This window comes from Bradysia coprophila (assembly GCF_014529535.1).
Source record: "Bradysia coprophila strain Holo2 chromosome IV unlocalized genomic scaffold, BU_Bcop_v1 contig_5, whole genome shotgun sequence".
NCBI classification, from domain to species: Eukaryota; Metazoa; Arthropoda; class Insecta; order Diptera; family Sciaridae; genus Bradysia; species Bradysia coprophila.
In genome coordinates, this window is record NW_023503374.1 from 6,942,673 (window position 1) to 6,965,670 (window position 22,998).

At 37.3% G+C, this 22,998-nt stretch overlaps 4 protein-coding genes and 1 long non-coding RNA gene across 13 annotated transcripts in view; 2 read left to right on the top strand and 3 right to left on the bottom strand.

The window, feature by feature from the left end:
• Positions 1 to 27: 27 nt before the first annotated feature.
• On the top strand, positions 28 to 1,726 carry LOC119071928 (dynactin subunit 2). Its single transcript, XM_037177051.1, has 4 exons — positions 28 to 212; positions 283 to 494; positions 564 to 1,282; positions 1,358 to 1,726. Exons 1-4 carry the CDS (start codon positions 177 to 179, stop codon positions 1,540 to 1,542), a joined length of 1,152 nt encoding a protein of 383 aa, XP_037032946.1. The 5' UTR covers positions 28 to 176; the 3' UTR covers positions 1,543 to 1,726.
• A 2,222-nt stretch (positions 1,727 to 3,948) lies between these two features.
• Positions 3,949 to 5,638, bottom strand: LOC119071919 (zinc finger protein 37 homolog). The gene is made up of 4 exons (XM_037177042.1): positions 5,398 to 5,638; positions 4,668 to 5,327; positions 4,286 to 4,606; positions 3,949 to 4,226 (listed from the first exon to the last, which is right to left on the bottom strand). Exons 1-4 carry the CDS (start codon positions 5,536 to 5,538, stop codon positions 3,984 to 3,986), a joined length of 1,365 nt encoding a protein of 454 aa, XP_037032937.1. The 5' UTR covers positions 5,539 to 5,638; the 3' UTR covers positions 3,949 to 3,983.
• A 1,428-nt stretch (positions 5,639 to 7,066) lies between these two features.
• Positions 7,067 to 7,937, top strand: LOC119071978. Its single transcript, XR_005086754.1, has 2 exons — positions 7,067 to 7,107; positions 7,842 to 7,937. It is a non-coding gene; the product is annotated as an uncharacterized LOC119071978 (long non-coding RNA).
• A 1,257-nt stretch (positions 7,938 to 9,194) lies between these two features.
• LOC119071874 (alsin homolog) lies at positions 9,195 to 16,986 on the bottom strand. Its single transcript, XM_037176949.1, has 8 exons — positions 16,856 to 16,986; positions 13,570 to 14,695; positions 11,474 to 13,293; positions 11,233 to 11,366; positions 10,321 to 11,166; positions 10,076 to 10,255; positions 9,868 to 10,016; positions 9,195 to 9,655 (listed from the first exon to the last, which is right to left on the bottom strand). Exons 2-8 carry the CDS (start codon positions 14,690 to 14,692, stop codon positions 9,438 to 9,440), a joined length of 4,470 nt encoding a protein of 1,489 aa, XP_037032844.1. The 5' UTR covers positions 14,693 to 14,695; positions 16,856 to 16,986; the 3' UTR covers positions 9,195 to 9,437.
• A 3,074-nt stretch (positions 16,987 to 20,060) lies between these two features.
• LOC119071871 (patronin) overlaps positions 20,061 to 22,998 on the bottom strand; it is a 53,168-nt gene continuing 50,230 nt past the window's right edge. For all 9 annotated transcript variants that reach the window (XM_037176935.1, XM_037176938.1, XM_037176942.1 and 6 more), the window contains one exon: positions 20,061 to 22,493. In XM_037176935.1, the coding sequence (XP_037032830.1) occupies positions 22,349 to 22,493 (145 nt within the window). In that variant the 3' untranslated portion in view covers positions 20,061 to 22,348. The remainder of the gene's footprint in view (positions 22,494 to 22,998) is intronic.

The window sequence follows — 22,998 nt, forward strand, 5'->3', positions numbered from 1 at the left end:
AATCGAACGAATCCATGATGTCATCCAAAGCATTGTGTGTCAAAAGAAGAAAATTCGTCAACAATTTTTACACCTTACTCACTTTGCATTAGATCTAAGTTAGTAAATTTTGGGTGGTTTTCACATACTGTACAAAGTAATTTTGATCATTCGATAGTGAATTATTACACCGCGCTATGGCCGATCCAAAGTTTGCAAATTTACCGGGCATCGTAAGACATCATTTTCGTCTGCTACTCTCGAATGTCAAACATTAAACTTCCCGATTTACCTTGTTTGCAGGCATACGATCAGCCTGATATTTACGAAACGGCCGACGTTGTGGATCAAGAGACGTCGGACTATTATGACGAGGAACCGGAAAATGAGTCCATTGAGAGACTGCATATTTCTACCAAGGATTCTTTCAATAAATTCAAAGGAAAGTATCTGACTGGTCACGTTGATTTCTCCGATAGTTTGAGTAAACGTCTACGGACTGGCTACGATGCACGGTATGAACCATTTTTGTTTCGAATGTTTGTTGTTTACACTCACAAAAAAAATACTTAATCAACAAACAGGTCCGGTGAATGGGAATTGGCTGGTGAAGGTGAGAAAGAGTCGCCAATTCAGAAGTGCCGTCGGCTTCAATGCGAAATGGACGAATTAATGCAGGAAATAGTTGCTCTGCAAACGGATCAGACAATATCGAAGGAGGAAAAGGAATCCTATGAAGCCGTCGGAACGGTGGTTACCAGTGCTAAGAAAGTATTAGATAGTCTTCGTTTGGAGCAAGTGCTAGGAAAAGAGGCCGTTGCCTCGGCAGCTGACTCTGAAATCAAAAAGCTGGTGAGTCAAGTGGAAGAATACAAAAAATCCGGTGGAATGGCTGCTATCCAGCTCCCAGCACAAGGCAACGAACTGGCCCAGTCAACACGAATTGCTCAGCTAGAGCACAGTCTACATCAATTAGAAAGTGCTGTCGGTGCTAGACCGGAGAAGTTAAGCCGCTTGGCATCGTCGTTGGGAACAAACACATTATTGGATGCTGTACAACAGTTAGCGACTAAGGCAGCTCTGTTGCAACCAACGCAATTGGATCTGATCGAAGCGAGATTAAACAATTTGGCAACGAAAATGGATGCCATTGCTGAAAAGTCGACCGCAACAAATCAGGATTCGACTCGAGACCAGAAAACAATGGAACTGTACGAAATTGCTAAGCGAACTGAGCCGATCACTCAGATCCTACCCGATATGTTGAATCGAATGAAAGCTTTGGAGTCGCTGCACAATTATGGTGAGTTCCGATTGATTGTCACTTTCGATTGAATCTGAATCCAAATTCATTCCGCAACCCGGTTTTCTCTTGTAGCTACGAACTTCAGTAAGATAATCGCTGAGCTGGAGGCCACGCAACAAACGTTAACATTGAGCATCGGCAATAATAAGGCATTGTTGCAAGGAGTTCAGGAAGCGTTCGCTGTCAATTTGGAAAATGTTAACAAAGAAGTTACCAAGTTAGAGGAGCGAATGAAGAAGGTCGTCGACAAGAAGTAGTCGGCCGGGGAATAAAACTCTAATTTATTTAAGCTAAAAGACTTTGTATGGGAACACTCAAATAACGCAATTAACACGCTATGATTACACAGAAGAAATGAAAGTTTTTCTGGGTCGGCTTAATGTCTTTTGGTGCAATTGAATCCTGTCAAAATTATCAACTGATTAAATCGCCTCGTATAAATTGCTGGTTTCATTCTGCAACTTTGACAACGAAAGTCGTCTAACGATGTGACAAAAATTTGGTAAATAGTGAGAAAGGAACAGCATGCCCACAGAGCCTTTTCAGCCTTTTTTCAAATTGCGGATTGGGTGAAAAACAATCTAGATATGTTTAGTAGGGGTGTCCAAAATTGTATGGAAAAATTAAAGTGCCAAAATGTTTGGGCAGAAAATCAATCTATATGGTCCCCTGATAAAAAGTGTCTATGGGACCGACTCGATCCGAATCGATTTAGGGGTCGCTCAATGACGAAGTATGTGAAAAATATCCAAAATCACTTGCAAACCAGGTTTTTAGAAAAAAAATTATTTCGGACTGATGACGAAGAGTGATGTTAGGACATCTTCGTTTATATTAGTGTAAAATCATCACGAGAAAACATTTTTCAACTTTTCCCATGTATCGACACCTACTCTGTCCAGGCAGCGCTTGTCAAAGATCAGATTCATAGCGTATATTCTGAGAGCGAGTCCGTATTGGTGACGAGCGACACTCAAAAAATTATTGTGTGGAAATGTTCAGAGAAGCGAGGGCTTCAAGATAATGCAAAAAAAGTTTAATTATTTCAGATTTGTTTGACAATTTTCAGATAAAACTTAATACTGGGTACCCTCGGCGAACTTTGATGAGTTGTACTGGATGTCCAGCCAATTGTTCCAATCTTGTTTTATCATTTCTTGATAGCTTACCATGTGGCCATTCAAAATAAACCAAATTTGTCATAAGGTACAAACTAAGTCGACATCGAAGAGACCTAATGTGTGCCCATGTCGCATTTCTCGAAAATTTCAATATAAAAAAATACGAAAGATGAAATTTATTTTCTAAAACACTTTCAAGGTGTATTATTTTGAAGTATTATTCTCATTTAATTTCGTAAATAAGCTCTGTTTCGTCAAACTTCCGAAAATCATGAAATTCGAAATTTTCAAGGGACCGACTTGTGAGTTAGACCCCTTGGTGTGAACTAGGTACAGGGCGCCAAGCAGTTTTTGCTTGTAGGGCGCCCAAATTTGAACATATTTCGTCTAATTTCGTCTTTATTAGATAGGTATTGACTGTACCAGGAGAAAACAGTTTATGAAATTATGTTCTCCGGAGCGTGAGCTAGGTCTCTTAGAGTGAGCTCTTATCTGGCTACTCGGAAGTACAGTGAACGTGGTGTATTTTGACAATATCTCGAGTAAATTTTGACCGAATTTCATGATTTTTTTTTTTGTTTGAAAGGTATTAACGAATGTAAAGCGTCGGTACTATTTCCGGTCTACTAACAAAATGGCTGCCGGCGGCCATATTGGATTTTATTAAAAGTGATATATCTTGGGAAAAATGGTACTTAGAGAGTTTCTGTTAACATGGAAATAATTTGTTATGTGTGTGGGGTGCTTCAGGCATTCCATATATGGACATCTATATATACCTATACACAGCTATATTGAGCTATATACAGGCAGATAGAGTTATATAATAGCATATTCATCTGTGAAATGTTTATTTATAGGTAAATATAGCGGTATATAGCTGTTTAAATAGGAATTTATGAAAGTTGACTTCGTACGGGGCTGTCTATATTGCCTCCGGAAATTTATTTGTGTATGATAACAAGGCAAAGAGTGGATAATGTAAGTAAAACAAATGAAGAGTTTCACATTAAAGGCTTTTGATACGAATAGGTGTTTCGTACGGGTCGGCGTTAGCTATGTTTTTGCTTGAAATTAAGCACACTAAAACGTCCCCATCGTTCTCCAAGATTCGGCTGAAAGATGTAACTATCAAGTGAAGCACTTAGAGGTTCCAACGAACTCCTACTTCCCAAAGCAAAAATAAGGAAGGAAAACTGCAGTTAATTGTATAGTTAAAGGCATTGAAATTTCAGCATGAATTTGCTACAGCTGTTTTTAAGCTGATCCACACACACAATCAAAACTGTTTATACGGTTGAAGGTGCTACACGCACGCACGTATAAACAGTTGTGATTGTTTGTGTGGATCACTGGATCAGTTGTAAAACAGCTGAAGCAAATTCTTTACACAAATTCTTCTCTGAACACGCGAAGAAAAATTTTCACTGAAAATCAAATCGTTCAACTGAATATAATGTCGCCCATGGGAATCCTCTGCGAAACATCCCTTCTTGCCACAGACAGTATTAGATGAGAAACGAGACATCAAACCACCAACTGTAATTTTTCAATTTTTATATTCTAGCTTGCAGAAGCTACATCTTATGTACAGTCCTCATGTGCCAAACTCGCGATTTAGCATGACCGAAAGATGTCGGACACTCGGTACATTGGAAAGCTTTGATTTTATCGTGAAAAATGCGAATATGTGCCTGCAATTGGTAGCGATGAACGAATCCCTTGGTGCATTTGTCACACGGGAACGGTTTCTGTTGGGCATGTTTGCCTTGGATGTGCGATTTCAAATGTCCAATTTTAGCGAATGTGCCACCACAGAACTAACCCAAGAAATCGTTTGAAATTGATGGTCGAACGATAAATGAAATGACATATTTACCTTGCACAGATGCGGACGATCTTGGTTACCGTGGATGAGAATGTGACTCTGCAGCGCTTCATTGGTCATGAAACCATTTTTACAAATATTACACTGGAAATCGTGGTGCAGATTTTTGCGGTGCGATTTCAGTTCGTCGAGGGTGTTAAAATCAATTCTGGTCGGACACATCCAGCATGTGTAGTATCTCTTCGTACTTCTCGCCCTGGCTGTTGAATTTTTCTTGGAAACATAGTTCGTATCATGCGACTTCAGGTGATTGGTCATCAGAACCTTCGTCCTTTTAGCGATTCCACAAATGTGGCAAACATGCAGTGCAGCCTAAATGTAAATGAGAATTTTAGTCGACACAAATCAACAATCGGTAGATTCAGTTACATACATCACCCCCTGCATGCCGTAGTGCGTGTTCCATCAAGTTCTGCTTCTTACTAAAACGATCCCCACAGTGGTCACATTCATACCGTTTGATTAGCTTCGATCCAGCTTTGTTAGTGGAACCCTGCATGTGTCGTTTCATATGCGTGTGTATCCCATAACGACTTGAATAGCGAGCCTGACAAATGTCGCATGCGAATTGTGGAGTTTCTTTATGACAACGTTGCTGATGTGTTTTCAGTTCGTCCGGCAACAAACCAGTCATATTACAACGATCACAACCTTTTGATTTCGGGGATGATGACAACTTTGGACTGTCGTTCTCATCGTTTTCATTCGAATCACTGATCGAATCGTCATAATTCTCGACGCTACCGTCAGCAACGTAACTGTGTGGCTCGTATTCAGGTTTCGAATCGACGTCCAAGTAGTCAACATGGTACATTTGATCGACGGGTTCAATGATCATTTCCACGGTCTCGAAATTGACTTCTTCATCGTCCACGTATTCGACCTTCACTTCTTTCAGCGTATGCATTTCTTCGATGTACTTGTTCCAACATTTTTCGATTGCCTGGATGTCGTTGCTAATTTTGGCGGCTAGTCGTAAATTTGCTTCGCATATTGTGCAGATAAAGGCTGGATGATCAGCTGTAACATACAGCTGGAATAGAAATTCTGTAATTAACAATTGGCTCCAACGGCTGGTTCAATGTTTATGCGAAAATACAAACATTCTGATGTGTAATCTGGTTGAATAGCTGCGCTATTTCTTTGGTCTGAAGGCGTCGTAATCCATTTGCTGTTAGGCAAAATCTACATATGCCTGTCGGATCTCTTCTTCCGATCGTTTTCGAAAATAGTTCATACTTCATGGCTCAAACAATAAAAATATTTCTTTTCACTAAAAACAAAACAAACAAACTGTGTGTATCTTGTCGTTTCAATCGCTCAACTCTTCTTTTTCAACTGAAGTGAAACTTCACTGAACAATCGGGTCATATGGTCTGTGCATGAAAATATTTAACGAAGGACATAATCATAAACGGCAAACGTATTTTTTGGTTGGTATTGCTGGAGCTTGTTCAGCAACTCTTCGTTAAGTTTCACTGGTGAGGATTTTGACACTTCTTTCATGTAAAATATGTCAAAATCTTGACTTTAGGCACTTTAGGTAACGAATTTTTAGTTCCTGAACGAGTTCCTGATTTATCAACAAAGACGTTAAAGCGAGACAAGCTTTTGTAAGAGGTATAGGTTTGTTCCAAGTAACTGTAAACACGAATTTTCACTGGCCGAACGAATACGATTTCATACACAGAGATCGGTTTTCTTATAAATATTGATGATGTTATGTCTATATGGATGAAATTTGACAATTCGTATGGCCTTGGAACAGACCAATAGTTCAGTTCGCTCTCGCAACGAAACCTTTTGTAAACGGCCAAAGCACTGCTTCTAGCGAAGAAACTGATTATCATTTTTTATGACAATAGCGGTAAACCATTAAAGTTCGTAAAGTTCGTCAGTATGGTGATTTCGTAGACGTTTGACTTTGACATAAAATATATGTGGTAAATGTCAAAAATTCACAGAAATTTCGTACTTATGAACTTTACGCACCATAATAGTATACCCCTAATGTTAAATAAGGAATTAACAGAGAGATGCTAATACGCACGGCAGAGTAAAATAAACCAGGCAGGAGCGGCTCATTTTCGAAACGTCAAATAAGGGACCTAATACACTGTATGAAAATGAACTCAAATGAACAGTGACATAAATTGAAAAAGTTTATTCGCAAAAAATATGGGGCTACTAGATTATTCAGGTTCCTAGTCAAATCAGCGCTCCTGGTTAACTTTACTCTGTCGTGTAATACGACGACTGGGATGTCGTTTCAACGATTTGAGGGAATATGTCGAATGACAGCAGATTTTTGAGAGAATTCACTAGGTTTCTTTCATCGTACGGTAAAAACGAATTTTGACAGGCCGAAAACAACCGACCGTCATCCACAGAAGCAAACAAAACCACAAATTAAACCACGGCAGAGTAAAAGTAAACCTGGCAGGAGCGGTTCATTATTGAAACGTCAAATGAGGGACCTAATACACTGTATGAAAATGAACTCAAATGAACACTGACATAAGTTGAAAAATTTAATTCGCAAAAAACATAGGGCTACTAGATTATTCAGGTCCCTAGTCAAACAAGCGCTCCTGCCTGGGTTACTTTTACTCTGCCGTGATTAAACAAATTTGTTCGTTAAAACTTCAAAGTGAGGTTGTGTTGGCTTCTCCTGTGGATGACGATTTTGAACGGCCTTGGGAGAAACCTATACATTTTCTCTCGACCGAATTCAAAATCATTCGACAAACCGTCGAAACGACCCAATCGTCATATTAGCCCAGACGCTTGTATCACGAAAAGTGTCTCTGTTGGTTTCGAGGTTTTAAGATTTTTTGTGAATGGATTCTGATAGAGTATCAAAAGTTGTAAAACTAAATTTTTTTCTTGATGTCGATGAACCGGTATTACCGGTAAAATTACCGTTTTAGTGTAAAATTGAGAATCGCTATAACTGGAGATATAGAAGTTAACAAAAACAGAACAAAAATTAATGAGTTTAAGTTTAATTGAAGACATACTCCATTCGTTAAATCTTTGGAAATTTCTGAATTTTTTTTATCGAAATTGACTCTCCAGATAAATATATTTTTTTAATTGCTGCTGTTGATGTATCTTAGCCAATATAAAAAGTTAAAATTTCGTAAGTTTTGACCAATTTTTTAACATTTTTGCCCATTTTTGACGCGTCTGTCCCATATAGAAAAAAATTTATGCATTGTTTCAGATGTATTATCGTTAATACTACAATTTTCTGTCGTTTTCCGGCTCATTTCAAATTTAAATGTATCGAAAATCGAAAGGAAGGAGTGTAATTTGGCGCAAGAAAAATCCGATTGTGTATTAACCTCACTTTTCGTTCAGACCTGAGACTGTCGAATGAGCCTACTTACACGAAATCCGTTCGTAAGACACCGACCAAAAATGGCGTCAAAGTTAGCGGTTTTTTTGTGTAGTGTCTACGGAAACTAATCATATTTCCGCCATTTTGCTTTTCCAAAAAAAAGTTCTTCCACAAAACTTAGGTAATTAATGTACAAGAAAAAAGAAATCCGAACAAAGTCACTTCTATCTCCAGTTATAGCGATTCTTAGTTTTACACTAAAACGGTAATTTTACCGGTAATACCGGTTCATCGACATCACGAAAAAAATTTAGTCCTACAACTTTTGATACTCTATCAGAATCCATTCACAAAAAATCTTAAAACCTCGAATCCCACAGAATGACACAAACGTCTGGATATTAGCATCTCTCTTGGAATTAATGATCTATAGCTAGAAAAGACATACACGGCCACTCACACAAGTTAACCTGAACATTCTGAACATTCAGATATAAAAACTTGCACTGGCAAAATTAGGAAAGAAAAATTCGTCTCCTGGTCTGTTTAAAATAATTTTATTTTTAACATTTTTACCTAACCTTAGTTAGAATGCTTTTAACAACATAATAATGTTACAATGTAAATAATAGTTAAATTTAAATTGATGATAAACTGAAAGTAAAATTTGAACTTTTCGTAATATTCAGATTGATTTCAATTTGAAAACCTTTACTACATGGCGTTAGCGATTGGACCACAAATAAAGCTTCGTCTTCTCATTCCTTCTCCAATATCCAAACATCTACATCCACTGCAAGAGTTAGTATCTCGTGTGAGCATCATGTGGAATTGAATGGAGTGAGAGGAAATGAAAGGACACAACTTCATTAGTGGCGGAACCATTTCTATCACAATAATTTCCTCCTAATTTGGTGAAATTGTCTGTAAATTTTGAATACAGTTGATGTCAGAGTATTCAGCTATTTACTAGCTCATGCAAATAGAACTGCTGATACTTTTATAACTGTGGAATAGTTACACACATGCGAGTGGCAGTGCCAAAACCGTATAAAGACGTATATTCAGTTTTGTTTGTTAGAGAGAGAGGCAGCTGGAAAACCGCTGAAACAAATTCCTACACAAATATCACTGACGTCCTCTGTACTAAAATTTTATAAAGTTAAGAAAATTCATAGAAATTGAAAAACTTTTCAGAGAATAGGCTAGGATTTGTGATCATGAAGAATGGAACCCATTTTGTTGGCTTTAAAAATTTGCATACAAAAATAGTGCAAAAATTACTCACAAAAAGAGAGACAATGAGAGTACGAAGTTTCCATGAATAAAACACATCGAAAATACCGTTCGTAATCTGTTGCAATTTGGATTTGGTTTTGAGCAATTTCGAGAGATTTTATTTTCTCGCATAAGACCACGCTCTTGATCGATATAACTTATGTACACAGCCGTCCGAAATGTGAGATTGATTGATTGCAATTTCACAGAAATTACGTTTCGTCTGGTTAAAATTTGCAGCTGACCTTAACTTTCATGAGTTAACGAAAATATAACTTTTTTTGTTCCCTTTTTGTGATCGAATATTTCTACTTCTTTGTTAAAATGACCATAAATTATGCAAAAGAAGAGACTGATATTGCATGACATAATTTATGGGACGATTCATTTATCTAAATTTTACATTAATTTTGTCCAATAAAAATGATCAAACGAATATACTAACAACAATAAACAAAAAAGAACTATGCCTCGATTGTATACACACAGACAATAAGTAAACTATAATCCTACTAGCAGCAACTAATCTTGAAAGAATTTCTCGCTTAAGATGTGTTGATACGTAGCCTTAACAGTTGCAAAACAATATCCGGCAAAGCCCAACATCACCGGTTCAAAGTCACTTCCCATCAGATCTTCAAGCAACAATAGCTCGGCGCCCAGATGCGGAATACCAGCTCGAATTATCAGGAAAATCGTCAGCGGCATAATATTGTCGGCATTGAGTATGTAAGACTTGCCTGTGAAGGTGGTGACGAGTAATAAATTTCTAACTGAATCTATGCTCAATTGCTCAATTGCTCTAAGCATCGTCCAGCAGTGACTTAAGAGAACTTTTGAAAAAGCTTTGAGATTCCTTCGAATTTCAACTCGAAAATTGATTTGTCAAAGGAATCTCAAACTTCAACAAAGAAAAGGCTTTACTTAGACGGTGTAGGCAACTGTTACTCACCCAAAACTTCACATTTAGCTTCATCCATCAGCTTGAACGTATCTTCGATTTGATTTAACATTTTTCGTGGACAGTACTGCTCCTTCACTTGTTTCAGACAGGCGATCGCATTTTCAAATTGATTGCTCCGTATCATGGGTAGTAAATTACTGGGACGGATAATGCTCATTAGGACAATGACGTTTTTGGTAGGCAAAGGACCACTCACCTTTCTATGCGCAAAAATGCAATAAGATCTTTGTCCGACTTTTTATCACATGTGTGTGTTCTCTGACGGTAAATTTCGTCGTTTTGACTGCATTTACTGGCATAAAGAACGAACAACGTTGAGTAAATGCCTTCAGACAGCAATATCGGATAGAGTAGGCTTTGGTGAGATATAATTTCTCTGGAAAGATTGACCAAATTTATGATTATCAAAGCACCGTAAACGACTGTAAATGGGGCACCTACCCATCACAGTTATCACTTTCCAATGGCAGCGCAGGAAACAATTTCCGTATGAAATTGTAAATTCGTTTCGATATCATTTCCCATTCTCGCATCGCTTGACTAGATAGTATCGACGTCGGTTTAACCTTCCAACATCCGTACGAAGTGTAGAAGCAAAAAGATATTTTGCTGTTCAGCACACCCAACGGATGGTGTGGATCTTTGAAGGCGTCAGTCAAATAATCTCTGATCGAAACCAGATCCGATTGCTCCAATTGCGTTATGCCAAAACATGGTACATACTCCAGACTTGCACCGGCTACACTTCGGCGTCGCTTTTCGATGTCGTTTGTAAAATCGTACGCGATTTTGTTGAGCACACTCTGCGACGGATTTTGCTTGATTGTGAAGATTTCCATCAAATTTGATTCTTGATTTTTCAAATTGTCGAACAGAACTTCTTTATTGGAGCACGTCTCCTGTTGGCTGAGCATTTTGTCGCTTTTCAAGGAATTTGTTTTCTCCTTAATCAAGTCGACAGCCTCCGCAAAATTGTGCAATTTTGTGTGCAGTTCGCGATTGCTACGCAATGAATATTGACTGTACACAGAATTGTTACTTTTCAACGACGAACGATCAAATTTGTCTATACTGTCGCGACGAGCATCACAAAACGAGACGTTTTCATGCGAAAATTCTTCGGATTTCATTTTTTCCTTTCGCTTCGAATTGTTGGTGTAAATGGCCACTTTATTCCAAATTTGTTTATTGCTCAGCCCCATCGTTGAACCGAACACATTGCTTTCCCAATCGTGAAACAGTGAACGCCATTTCAGGTTGAAATCGGTGGATAATTGCCCGAGTGATCTGTAAAGTTCGCAAAATAGTTTGTAAGTTCAGGGTTCGCCTCGGTAAATCATTCTTTTCAATTACTTTGGATATTTTGGGAACGTCTGGCTCATCAATATACTTCCATGGTTGACCTTAATTTCATCCCAGCTTCCCGCGAATGTTCCCGATGATACATTTCCGAACATTTCTATGTTTCGATCCTCCAGTTCGATTGTCTGGAAATGTTTTATTTAATTTATCTTTCGATGTCATGGACTATGTCACTTGAATCTAACACTGGAAATAACCTGTCTTAAGACAAAAAATTACCCAGAAAACTCACCTCACTTTTCAGCTCAGAATTCGGTAGACAAATCATTCCTTTCCCACTGGGCCCATTGAGTGTCAACTCCCCTTCAAAGTACGATCCATTCTGCAGATAAGCAATACCAAATCCAGCCAAATAATCGTTCACAAATGTACCCTCAAAATAACTGCCATCCATGGTGATCAATAAGCCAAAACCGCACTTCTTGTTCTCAATGAACATTCCCATGTACTTGTCTCCGGTAACTGCATCGTCCAAAACTCCGTATCCATTCTTCGAATTGTTGATAAATTCTCCGATGTAGGTGAACTTATTCGTCCGTAGCACGCCATGGCCGTGGTAAGCTCCGTCCTTGAAATTGCCTTCATAAGTCTCCTTATTTTTCAAATCCAAGATTCCATGGCCGTGGTATTTCCCATTCAAAAATTCACCTTCGTAAATACCAGCCATTGAACTGCCATACATTCTACCGATTCCGCTGATCTCATTGTTAGACAATTGGCCATTGTATACCCGTCCATCAGGAAATTCAAAATGTCCGATTCCTTGCATCTGACCGCACCACCATTGCCCGATGTATTTGGCTCGCGGATACTTCAGATGCTTTTCGCTGAATGTGTAGGCTGCATTCCGGAATTTCGGAACAATACTCGAGGCCGTCAATTCCAAGCAACTTTTTATGCCCAATTCGGTGGCTTCGATCCATTTCATTTTGCTGTCGTGATCTTGTGCCATTAAGATCAGACATTCTTCCGGCGACGTAATTTTGAATGAATTTTTCCTATTTTCTATGTCGAGCAGTGCTGATATCCATAGCGTGGTCAATGGAAGAAGTTGTAATGTACTACTGGTGTGATGACAAAAGACGTCCGAAAATAGTATGAACCAATGACTAGAAAAACGATTGCTGGCCATCAATTTCAGCGTCACGTCTTTCGATTCAATGATTAATCTACGCTCGGACGCCTGAAGTCTCAGTGCCAAGCTCTTCCCGTTGCTCTCCCAAAATTTCACCGTTTTATCTGCTAATTCGATGGCTAAGTCTTTTTCGATTTTATACTTTTCCCACACACTCCGTTTCTCGTCCAGAAAAGTATTGTTCTGAGAAGTCGTCTCCAGTAAATGGCATATAAAGTCAACGTAACACCAAACCCGTTGAAATGGAGCCATAAAAACTTTCCGCGGATCTTTCACTTTGCCCAGAACCAGGTTTTCGTTGGAAAATCCTTGCATAACAACCACATCACAAAAGCATGTCGTATACGCACGATACAATGCGGTCATTTCGGTCGAATTAACTAGGAAAAGGATATCGTGATAGCTGATAATCCCATTGTAGTAGTCGATCATGGACTTTAAATTCACGGCAGTCATGTTCAATATGTTCAGATACTGCTGGCACAAATGGTCTATCGTCGGATTCTTGTTGATAAAATACAACTTTTTGCGGAATGGTTTCAAAATGCTTTGGTACGTGGTCAATGTCTCTTGCAGGAACTTTTGTTCACTGTTCAAGTGCTTCTCGATCGGTGAAAATGTGGAATGATTTTGAATCGTTAGGCTCTGTGAGGCCAAAATGTACGATGTGCTCTCTTTGGATTTACTTTCGTCATTTTCCAAGTATTTGAATGTCTTCTGGTGCGCCGAACTATCTGACTGTTGTCTACAAATCTCCTTTATTTGAAGGTCATTGTGTAAGATAATTGTTGAATGACTGCCACACGCCACATCGAGAACATTCTGGGCGTGCCGGTAGCGACGTGGTGATGATACATCTTCGATTTCTTCGGTGGAAATTTGTTGCTCGCTGTTATTTCCCCAGAGGAACAAACGGCCTGTAAGGAGAGAAAGCGATTCTGTTTTAGTGCTTATAAATGCGAGCACGCAGGATGTCGGACTTCTATTCCAGAAGCGTAATTCACAATTTTAAACGACTTAACTGAGACGACACTGATTCGCACGGGTCTAGACAGAGCTGTGTGCTCCTCAGGAACATGCATTTTTTACATAGAGTTGACATCAGATGTCGTTGCTTACGACGGGTGTTAACAATGCCATCTATTATCATCACTCTAATGTAAAAATCTAGTCAAACCTAAAATTTCACTCACCATCTAATGTAATGGCCACTGAATGATCGTTGCCACAACAAACTTTCACCACTCCCTGTCCAGTCAAACCGAGCACTTGATTTATTCGTGTTCGTTTAATATGATCTCCGGTACCCAAATGACCTATATTAACACTTCCGAAACACCACACACCAGTGCCTAACATATTGGCCCCGATACGACAAATCTTAATGATATCCGATTCCACATCGTTTTCAATCAAATCAGCCACACTTCCAACATCACTGGTATATTGGTCGAGTGAATTTGACATCATGGAGGAATCGTTTATTGAATTGCCATCCGTCTCTTCATCATCGCGATGATTTGTAACTGTAGGCACCTCTACTGCATCACGTTTTGATTGGTTGTTCATTTCGGATGAACTTAGTTCCGCAAGTGGTTGGGTGCTTCCATTTTGGTACGAAGAAGATTCAGCTACCGGTGCGTCTTTCATTGATTCGTCATTGAAGAATCCTTCTGGCTTTGCATTCGGCGAACATTGGGAACAGTTGCTGTTGAAATGATTACTCGTTTCACTTTCCTCGTCGCTGATGTCATCGAAACCGATGTGTGGCTTTTTGTACGTTAAAACCACAACAAAATTAGAGCCAGCAACTACTTGCAAAATTTTGAATCCAGCAAAGCACTCCACCGGCACCGGAATGTCGGAGGTAACAACATCCTCGAAATTGCCCATTGCAAAGAGCTCATGCTGAACGGTAACAAACAAAATTCCGTCTTCATTGACACACACTTTCGCAACTCTTAAGTTAGGCCTATTGCAACCGTGCACACATGATTTCGGATTGGGAACAACGATTTCCGTGGACTCATTGTTGCCGAACGGATTCAATCGATGGACAGATCCCCTATCATCCACGACATACAGACACTTGTCTTTAATGTCAATGTCAAAGTCAACAACGCCAGACCGAAGTACTTTCAGTTCCACATAACCAGCGGTTGGGTTAACTAAGCCCGTAAATAATTCGTAGCGGGTATTCAGTAAATAGGCTTGCTCTTGTATGCTGCGAACTTTCTTGATGTGATGAAGATTGTTGTTCGTGTACAGTTCGATGTCGATGCTTCCTGGGTCGTGATATAGGGTGAAGTTTTGCATTTTCTGAAAGAAGAAAAAAAATTATTTAAATTGGTGTGTCGGTAGGTACATTTTCGTCTTCAACTGAATTGAATGTTTTTTTTATTTGTCTAGTCTATTTACACAGCCATCATTTGTATAATATTCTGTGTGTGTAGCTAATTGCGTCATTATACACTTCGGGTATTTTCTTCCATTGTTCGCTCGGAAAATTATCCTCTCAGAACGACATCAATTTTTGACTAATTGCCTCATTAATGCAATTGTTGTATGGACGGTTTACCTTGCAAATTTCGGTAATGGGCTTCATCTGTTGTGGTAGTACAGACGTTGCGTCGTTGGAATGAAAATATTAGGAATGTGGCAGATCCTCATTAAAATTTCACTAATTAAAAAAAACGCTACTCTCCACAGCGTATAGAATGCATGAATTATGCAACCCGGCCCGGGTAAAAAAAAGTGAATGTGAGACCCCTTTTGAGACCGTTTTTTTTGTATGGAGGTGAGACGTCTCTTTTCGAACCTTTGAGACTGGTTTCTTCTCATATACTGATGAATTGATGATGATGATGATTGCGAAACCGATGAGAAGTCTCGTTTTAAATGATTTAAACGAAAAATAATCCAAGAAAGACCACTCGGTCGGTCTCTTACATTCTCGTAAAATATTCAAAACGAGACCACTCGGTCAGTCTCCCAAAGTCCAACGAAAAATAATCCAGGAAATACCACTCGGTCGGTCTCAAAAATCTCGTAAAATAGTGAAAAAGAGACCACTCGGTCAGTCTCGTTCAGCCAAAGTTCAACAATCATCAAAAAAATAAAATGTTGAGAATGAAATGAGACCTTTGATCATGCTCATTTTACAGTCTCACTGAGACCTTAATTTTCACCCGGGGGACCACATCTGTGTGTGAGAAAGATTGGTAATGGGAAACACTATCTTTCCGTCTTGAAAACTTAAACAATTTCCGACGCATTTCCTACACATAAAGTGGTTAAACATTAATATAACTTTGAAGTTTGCTACTGGTACCGAGGGGGAAACAACAATGGAAAATTTTGTCCCACTGTTCAGCCATTCGTCCATTACTCGCCTAATATTTCCCCATTGTTAGCCTTCATTCGCTCATTATTCGCCTAACACTGTCCCACCATTCGCTCGTGTTGTTTCCCCCTCGACTGGTACAGTATTACAAGAAACGGTTATCGTCATTTCTAGCTATTTGTTATCTAAAACAACGATACAAGTATACGATGAGCTCTAGAGCTAGTGTCTTCTTATGAAGCAACAAACCACTAAGCAATATACTTTAAACAGAAGATTATAAAGTGATACGCTAGCCGTTCATAAATGCTAATTTTTGTACAAACAACTGGTGAGCTGTCGAACCTTTTCAAAAAATTGTTGTAGATACGTCGTTTCTCTACAATTTACTAGAACTTTGCTCTAAGAAATTACTTGTATATCTCACGAGTTTCGACGACGACGCAAATGATACCAAATGATACTACTTAATACCGATAAATCCCATTCGACAATCATATTCGATGGTTTGTTCTTTGTAAATTGACTAGTCGGCAAAATCGGTACGCACTAGTAAATAATCATCTTAAAAAAATATCTTCGCATCATTCTAAATCGTCAAAATGTTGTTTTTGTTATTGTTAAGTTGTTTTTGTTTACATTCTTATAAGTGAAACGATCGACACTTCGGTGCTTGCTTAATTTCATTCAGATCTAATAAGAATTAAAATCTAAAATAATCTCACACCCTAGTACTGATGCACGAAAATTATTAACAACCTGCTGCGTTGCACTTATATTGTTGCACTATGTTCTTCTGTCCACTTTCTTTGCTTTCTTATTTCAAGGTCAGAACACCAAAGCGATAATTTAATATCAATTTCTTTTCAATTGTCTCACATATTTTCCACTTGTTTAATATGCAGACTTTTCGCATATATAAAGTCACATCACCTTATTAGAATAGTTATTTATGTTGAATTAGGCTGAATCATCTACCAAATATTTGGAGCTAAAGTTAATACCTAAAAACAAGTCAGCTGAACAGAATGTTTGAATGGTCTACATACGGATATGTGTGGGAAAATATTTCTTATCGTCGTGATATGGTTTAATGCACTTGATGGTATTCATCAACCACTGTATTGTATATTTACCTAAATTTAAATTTAATTGTTCCCACAGCAAAACATTTCACTGGAAATTGTTTCTTAACACAATAAATATCAATTTACACTTTTCTGATGTCTTTCATTTAATAAATATTTTGACATTTAATCTTGACAAACACAAAGAGCAAAAAATATTTTCGAAAATAAGATAAAACGAGACAGAACGACTATCGTTGAGTTCGTGTTGTCACTGAATTACTTCGAAAAATTTAAAAACTGGCGGGCAATACAACACAAATCAGTTCGACAAGGGATAACTTACTACTGTTTGAAGTGTCTGTAGGTTACAGTGGCAGAAGGTGTCATATGGCAGTGTTCGCTGAATAAACAGAAATCTATTTTTATTTTTGTATCGTACCGTATCGTATTTGGTCGATTTCATTAATGGAACATAGTTGTAGAATTGGCAATAAATACAAGACAACCATTAAATCTATCTGATTCTCTGTATCCAGGTGTAACAACGACATACCTGGATACCATGCTCACTCACTAAAGTAGAAACAGAACCTATTAATTTTATAGTTGAACGGAACGGAGGGTGTACGTACATCTACAACACTACAAGTGTCTACCACCTTGTTACGGTCGGCTACCAATCACTTTCATTATTTAACATTCTCATTTGTTATCGTTGTTGACAATTATTTCCAATTGTTTCATTTGTATTCATATCCATATCCATATATCCAACCAAATGCGGCAGAACCACATCAATATTAAAAAGTTTGAAGTTCGAATAACCATCCGTTCAGTGGACAGTGATTCCCCGAATAAGAAATACATTTACATAGTATGTGTAAGGGGAAATTCACAGACTACACAAGTGAAAAACGACGAATTTCACACGCCCAACGGCTGCGTACAGATTAGTCATCACAAAAGTATGGACAAAATATCGAAAATGTATGAAGCGCAATCTTTTTTAACCCACACCTCCTCTTTCCTTAGAAGTCTGGGTAATTTGTGAATGGTCCCCTTTCACATATTGTTCGACAACAACCAATTTTCTATTCACTTTTATAATACACTTTGTGTGAATCAGTTTAGTTTCTCATTATTTCCTTATAAGATTGAAAATTTAAGGAATTCTAGCTATTTATCGAGAGTTTAATATATTTAACTTCAAAGTGAATGGTTGAAACAATCGATTTATAAACAATAATCGGCTAAATACTTTATTTCGTCCGAAGCAATCAGTTTGAACGTTCCTGTAAAGGATGTCAAACAATTACAGCGAGTCTAGCTATGATAGTAGCGATGCTTCTGATGACGATGGATATGTTTTGTGTAAGCATTGCTCGAATCGTATGCCAGAGACTTCTTTACAACCGCACATACTGAATAAGCACTGCATTCCATGCAAATACTGCAACGCGAAAGTGTTACCTACTTCAATGACTGTGCACATCCGAACCAAGCACCAAGTTGAAACATTAACCGAAGAAGTTCAAAGATTATGTGTTGAAAATGACAAATTGAGTTCATGGCAGGCAAACAGCGAGTCTAACTATGCTAGTAGCGATGCTTCCGATGACGTTCGATATGTTCTGTGTAAGCATTGTTCAAATCGTATGCCAGAGACTTCTTTACAACCGCACATTCTGAATAAGCACTGCAATTCATGCAAATACTGCAACTCGAAAGTGTTACTTACTTCAATGACTGTGCACATCCAGACCAAGCACCAAATGGAAACATTAATCGAAGAAAATCATAGATTACGTGTTGAAAATGATAAATTGAGTTCACGGCAGGCAATTGGGTTCACCCACAATTTTGATGATGTTCAATTCAACAAATTGGTTGCTGAAGGAAAAATTTGTGCCGAAAATAATGTTATTTACAGAGTCAAGTGAATAACCGGGGCAGAATGCAATAAAAATTGTTTTTGTGGATTTGAAAATGAGTTTTTTTTTCTCGATCGTCTGTCGAATATAGAGACATTTAGTTTAGGAAACCGAAGTATTTTAATATTCAGTTTTAGAGTTATCTCTCAAACATGAATGATGAACAAAAAAAAGTTGTAAAATTCGCTGGCTAATCTCAACAACCTTGATGATTTGAACGGTCTAATTTCTTGAATTACAAAATTGTCTTCATCTTTTGGAAACCTTCAACTTTCCTTTCCTTTTTGTTGTAGAGGTCTGCTGTCTTCACTAAGTCACCTTTAAAATCATCGGATTTGTCCATATAAGTAGTCTCAATGCAAACGTACTTACACCAGATTCAGACACTATCTATCGAAACAGTGAGGAAAACAACAAAGTACCTATTGAATAGAGGGGTGGATATTTGTGAATTTCGATGACAAGGGATTTTCTAAAAAAAAGATCCATCGAGGATTTTCTCGGAAAAGCTATGACGTTCTGAGAATTTCAATGATTTTTTTAAGATTTTCCTATGGTTTTAAGAGGATTTTCTTAACTAGTCGCTTTCGATGGTATTTTGAGGATTTCAAGGGATTTTTGTTAAAGTTTTCTGTTGATCTTTTAAGAATTTTCTTAGATGAGGATTTTTGGATCAAACGAGTTTGTAATTTTCAATAATTTCGTATTCATTCTGCGGAGGATTGAATATAAATAGTTACAGAATCTAGAGAATATTCATCGCGAAATTTAGGAAATTCATGAAAAATGAATGATATTTTGAGAGACAGATCTATCAAAACCGTCCCTGGTAGGAACCTTTTAGGAAGTACATAAAATTTGAGCGGCTGGATAAACAAAATTTTGGTTGAGAAATTTGTTTTCACCTGCTGTAAAGTCTTTGACACAGTGGATCTCAGAAAATTGGTATTTAAGTTGCACACGTACACACGAATTATGAATACATAAAAGAATTGTAACTGCATGCATATAGAGCAGATGAGAAACCTTGACTGTAGTTCAGTCAATCGCTAAACCGAACTGGTGTGCATACGTTATTTTACACCAGCTGGTCACATACAATTCCGATTGTATTTCAATTAATTTAGCTAAGTATCTACTTCAATGATAGCAAGACTGATCTTTCCATAAACAGACCATGAAAATGATTCTTAGGAGTAGTTCAAAGCAGACTCGTAGGATTCTGTTGTCCTCGTATACAATGACCTAATTTTTCATTTCTTCGTCTCTTTTAAAAACATTAATCGAATACGTGGCATATCGTGGAGTATCGAGCTAACGAAAAAACGTTTCGTGTTAATTTTTTTCATAATTTATTAATTTTTATTTTTCACAGAATTTCTCCGGAACCAATGCATATCTTGATGCAATTGATGCAATATCCTTTTTTTAACATTTAAAAACAAAAGTTATACAAAAAAACGTAATTACACTTACAATTAATTAATAAAAAAAATAATTAGAGGGGGGAGGGGTATTAAAAGTAGATTTTGATCTTCTTCTGTTGTTTTAGTCGTCGATTTTTTTTATTAAATAAATATTTTTAAGGTTTTTTCTTCTGTTTTTTTTTTGTTTTTAATTATTAATTTGGTTTCACCTAACAAGCCCTTTGATTATTAAAATATTTTTTTTTCATTTCAATTTTTTTATTATTTCAATAGGAGAGTTAACAAATATTAATAATTAATTGTTTTTTAGCGTTTCTCTTCTTCTTATTTTTTGTTTAGTTTTTTAAACCTTTTTAAGATTAATTTAAATTAATTCTCTATACATTATGACTGTTGTTTTAATTCTTTGCTAAAAATTAATTAAAAATATATTTTCCTTTTATATGGAAACCTTTTAGAAACGGCACGCAATTTTAATCTTTCCAACTTCATCTGCTTAAAGTTTCACACAAAATCAAAGTTTCAACATTAAGTCTGCTATGAAATAAAAGACTAGCCAGAGCTCATCGCTCATTTATGCCGTCGTTGTCAATAGCAGATGATTAACCGTTTCTAAAAGATTATCAATTAATGGAAACACAATTACAATCTACGAATTGTGGCCCATTAATTGGACTTTCTAGTTAATTAGTTCGTTTTGTGACTCAGGGAAGTTGATGTAATAAGAAAAAAAAATTTCCTCCCAACACCAATTTACAAGAATTCCGAAAGTCAATCACAATACGATTCAATGGGAGAGCCGGAGTCTACCTTTCGGTGGAAATGGAATTCTTTCTCAGAACTTCATGAAGTTGTCTATATGAATTTCTGAATTTCAAGTTCAAGAAGCTCTCGAATCTGAAGAACCTTGGTACATTCTAGAAATGTTGCAATTACGGCAGTTGTTCTTTTAGTTGAAAAGGCTTATTTTGAAGCAGAATGTGAGGTGCTCACAGTTTCAAAAAGTAGGTACAATTGTATACCAAACATGAACTAAACGTGGCACTAACTCGGCAAAGTCTAAAATGCAGCTGAACTTCAGCCGCTGAAGAGAAAATGTCGTTGCAAACGATACACAAGTGTCGACACGGTATTAAACTGTTGTTGTATGCGTGGGTGTTTTGAGTAAAAGTGTAAGAAATAAATTGCATTGCACCGTACGTATACATTCTTCGTCTAGCTGAGACATAGCGCTCCACATTTTTCAAAATTATTTTACTGTTTTGGTCTATTACATTCTTCGTTGCTAACAGTGTATATGATTAAAGGGATTTTGAAAAGATCGAGTGCTTTTTACACCTGTGCATAAATCTTAATAGGTTTAAGTTTTGACTACAGTTCTGAAGTGTTTCAGTTTCCAGACAACACGACATTCGAGGAAAATTAGCAGAAGAAGTCATTTTTAAATGTTGTTGTCATATAATTGTCATTTTAAAAGAAAGATTCATCGAACTTACGTAAAATGGTGTTGGACTTCATTCCGAAAAGTTACACTTTGTTTCTTCATTTCATTTCTAAAATAATTCATTTTGATCACATTTTTGAGTGGATAGGTTTGGATGATTTATCAGTAATTTATTCTCTGTTAACCTTTTATAAACGGCAGGCAGGCGGATCGACACATAAATGTTGAATCTGTCGGTTCACCTTAGCTAGAGATCATCATTCATTGTTGTCGTTGTTGTCAATAACCGATGAGTAGCCGTTTATAAAAGGTTATCGATAAATTCCGTCCTTTTTTTGTCTTTAAATTAAATTTTGTTTATTCACATTTCAAAATTGTTGGAGCCAAGAATACGATTTTTCTGTTCTTTTCCAAATTTATTTTAATTATTTTACACCCATTTTTGCTAATGGTGAAAATTAAACGGACTCGATTAGATCATTAATGTTTGTTTTTTATCAAAATATATAAATATAAAATGTCAATCAATTCCATTAAGTCTATCGAAAGGGAATCGAGGCAAAAAGAAAACGAAAAATATATTATGCTAGTGACACACTCCACAAACTGATTACATGGGGGAATTGATAAAACCGGCTAACACAAAAAAAGAAAGAAAGAAAAAAGTTTTCTCTCGCCTGTTTCTCGTTTTCATTTGCCGTTGGAAGCTTAGTTCGTAAATTCTGAGACTGTTTTTTCGGCTACTTTGTGTAATACTTTAAATAACAAGCGCCATGTCCTTTTTACTGGGCATATTGACTTTTTTACCCTGCCACAGTGAATTGTGTATTGTGAATGCGTCGATCGTCACTGTTAGATGTTTCGTATGGATTTGTGAAAAGCATTTGCCGCCGGAGTTGTATCTGAAATGGAAATCGTATCAAAATAAGAACATTGCTTCCAATTGATCTGCAGGGATTCCACGGAAAATTTAAAGTAACAAAGTGGAAAAGTGAGTAAAAATAACGAAAATAGTTGCTAAAATAGTTGATTTTCTGACGAAAAAGTTGGTAAAAAAGTGAGTTTTTAGGAACTTTTGTACCCTGTTCTACGTGAAGTCAAGGGTTTTACCACGCCTATGTTTCCCCTGCATGAAGCTACAGGTCATTATAATCGTTTAGCGATATAGCAAAAAAAAATTAAATGAAGAATATACTGCAACCAATGAATTTCATAGACAGGGAGACAGCAGAGAAATGATAAGTTGGTACGCCTGTGGTAAGATGGAATGCGCATGAGGATGACAGCTGAATGGGAGAGAATTTCATATGATTTTGGGGCCTGCTCTACCCTAGCGCCCAGCTGTCATCCTCATGTGCATTCTATCTCGCCACAGGCGTACCAACTTATCATTTCTCTGGGAGACAG